Source organism: Eurytemora carolleeae, unplaced genomic scaffold (assembly GCF_000591075.1).
Source record: "Eurytemora carolleeae unplaced genomic scaffold, Eaff_2.0 scaffold1171, whole genome shotgun sequence".
In the NCBI taxonomy this organism is placed as follows: Eukaryota; Metazoa; Arthropoda; class Copepoda; order Calanoida; family Temoridae; genus Eurytemora; species Eurytemora carolleeae.
The window spans coordinates 21,198-24,235 of record NW_019397068.1 but is presented as its reverse complement, the minus strand read 5'-3'; the positions used below and the strand labels follow the sequence as shown (position 1 = coordinate 24,235).

Below are 3,038 nucleotides of genomic sequence, written 5' to 3'. Positions count from 1 at the left end.
AATATAGTTAGTAGATATGGTTAGTTGATTATGTAATATAGTTAGTATATATGGTTAGTTGATTATGTAATATAGTTAGTAGATATGGTTAGTTGATTATCGCATATCAACTTATTAACTAACCAAAAATAATAAACATATTAACCCATCAACTATCAATATAATATTAGTTAATCAACTACTATATGGTTAGTTGATTAGTTGATATGAGTTGATAGGTAAATTAATTTGCAGTTAGTATTTAAACATATATTGAATTTGGTTCCTTTGAAACATTTTTTGGGGGGAGGGGTAAGGGATTAGAGTTTCAAAATTTGTTAATTTTCTTGTAACAAGAGAGGGGGGAAGCTCCAGAAATATTATTGAGGGATTCTGATATTCTTATTGATCTTATTAAAGAACTTAAAGGGCCTGTAAGCGAAATTCCAAGTGACCCTCCATGTAAAGATGACAATGCCTGATTTATTATGATGCTCTTGACACCTTTATTTGATAAGAAATGTCGAAGATATTGTCGTTTTTCTAGGTTTAAAAATGTTTAATTCTGATATTTCACATGCTCAAGTCACTTTTGCAAAAAAACAGAATTTTAAAAATCTCCTTTTAAAATTATAAACATTGATCAGACAAAGCTTTAAAGAGTACCTTCGTGAATCTGGCATTGCTTTACATATTGATTCAATTGAAATTACGCCTACAGTCCCTTTAACATAATAAAAACCGTCAAAGAAGAACTCTAAATAACAACGGTAGAGTGAAAATCCGTTTTTTTGAAACGATCAGTAAAATTTTTAATAGTAAGTTTTCGTATAGTAACATTTCGTTTAGGTTCATTTTCGTATAGTACATTTTGTCTAGGTAACATTTTGTATAGATAACATCTTTTAAAGGTTACATTTCGTATAGGTAACACCTGGGGTATTTTTTCGTAGAAATGTAAAAACAAAAAATCATCAAATATACGCTATTTAATAAGCTATTGTACGTATTTTTTCTTTTTTAACCGAATTATCATCCATCAGATTTAGGAAATTCTTGATCAGGATGTTAAACTGTTCAGTTATTAATTTAATGTTACGCAGAGTATACTAGTCAAATGTTGTAATTTGGCGGATTTTCTTCATCATGGTTCGTAGCTTTCTTTGCAATCTATAATCTCCTTTTATTATACGTAAAATTACCTTTCGAGATTTTACCTATACTAGCCTTAGAGGGCACTTCGCGCCCATCTTCTAAATTAATTGTGAACATGTTCTCTTTCTGTACATCGTAAAACAAAACAAAAATAATTCGCGGATTTTCACGAAAAATTTCGNCTTTCTGTACATCGTAAAACAAAACAAAAATAATTCGCAGATTTTCACGAAAAATTTCGTGGATTTTCAAAATTTTCAAAAATTTAATGAAGATCGAATTTTGATGGAGACAAATATTTGAAATTTAGATCATTCATAAACCTTCCCTGTGGTAACATGATGTCCCACAAAAAAAATTGAGCCCGATCGGTTCAGCCGTTTTGACGTTTATTGGATACAAACAAACAACAGACAAACAAACAGACAAGCCAAATTTATATATAGTTAAATTTTATTTATACGAAATGTTCCCAATACGAAATGTTACCTATGCAAAATGTTACCTATACGAAATGTTACCTAGACAAAGTGCAATATACGAAATGTTACCTAAACAAAGTGTACTATACGAAATGTTACTATATGAAAATTCTAGTTGGAGCATTTTTTACAGATATATACAAGGTAAATACCCACAAAGGATGAGAATTCAGAGAAGACTCCAACGGAATTTGATTTCCCTGTAACTGTAAATTTGTTTCTTTCTTTTTACAATCATTAAAAAGACTTTATTCATGGCAGATTACATAATTTAACCAGAAACGTCATTATTAAATAGTTGTAGGTCGTCTTTACCGTCACATACTTTACGGGTAACCTTGCAAGATAACAAAAACTTGTGAATTGATATAAGTCTAAAATAAACTTCCATTATTGTTGTTTTGCAAATACATTTCAAAACTTACTTTTTAAATTTTATCTTAGGAAACGGCATTTTTTTCACTTTAAAGTTTCGTCAATACTAAATTCACTAATATTTGTCATTGCATACTAATTCACACTTAGTTCATTACTCATCATAATTGATCTATTTTATAAAAAATATGTTGCGTCATTGGATTCACGACATGTTTGATATCACTATTACAATAATTCCTGTGTTTTGTTTGATTGTTTGTTTAGAAGGTTTAAATATTGGTATGCGATTGCGATACTAGTTTTCTACCTGTGTCAGATACACTGGACAGGGGTAAAACAAAAAAACAAAAAAATCTTTTTTTTCTTTATGTTCAAGTAATTTCCCTTTATTTATAATTTATAAATTTTTGATAAATTTGTTATCAAAAATATAAAAAATTAATTTTATCCCTGAAAACAAAGACTGATTACAAGAATAAACATTACTAAATCCGTAGACTTGGTTTTTTTTATTTAAAAAATATTTATTGTTATTTTTTGTCGTTTTAAAATACTAATTTAAAAACTATTTTAAATCTTGAGAAAATAGTCTACCAAAATCCCCCTTAATGGTAATCTACCTGTCGACTTAAGTCCTTAGGAATGCGAAATTCCGGATTGGGGGTATTTTGAAGAGTTAAAATTTATTAGTTTACGCAAGTACCCCCCCTTTTCCCAGGACTTATATGTTAGTCATCAAAAGTATCAATTTTCATATCGTCATTTTTATTGAACAAAGACATTTTGCTTAAATGATTTGAGAGAAGAAAATTTGTATTCTACTTAGAATTCTAATATCGTCGAAGGGAAATAGACGGGAAAATATGTACATAAGAGAAATATTTTTGAATTATGCAAAAACGAACCAAAAAGTGTTTATTTGGTTTCTTTTTCACATATTTTCTCTTCGGATAAAAATACTATATATGATCAAAGAAAACTTTTACAGAATATATAAAGGGTGTCTTTGAAAAAAGTACGCTTTATGATCAAATAAGTCTGCTA

At 28.6% G+C, this 3,038-nt stretch overlaps 1 protein-coding gene across 1 annotated transcript in view; it reads right to left on the bottom strand.

Moving 5' to 3' along the window:
• LOC111711567 (tyrosine-protein phosphatase non-receptor type 21) overlaps positions 1-2,275 on the bottom strand; it is a gene marked incomplete in the record, with an annotated part of 34,860 nt that extends 32,585 nt beyond the window's left edge. Inside the window, 1 exon segment of the mRNA XM_023485952.1 lies at positions 2,042-2,275. Coding sequence (XP_023341720.1) covers positions 2,042-2,070 — 29 coding nt within the window.
• Between the last annotated feature and the right edge of the window lie 763 nt (positions 2,276-3,038).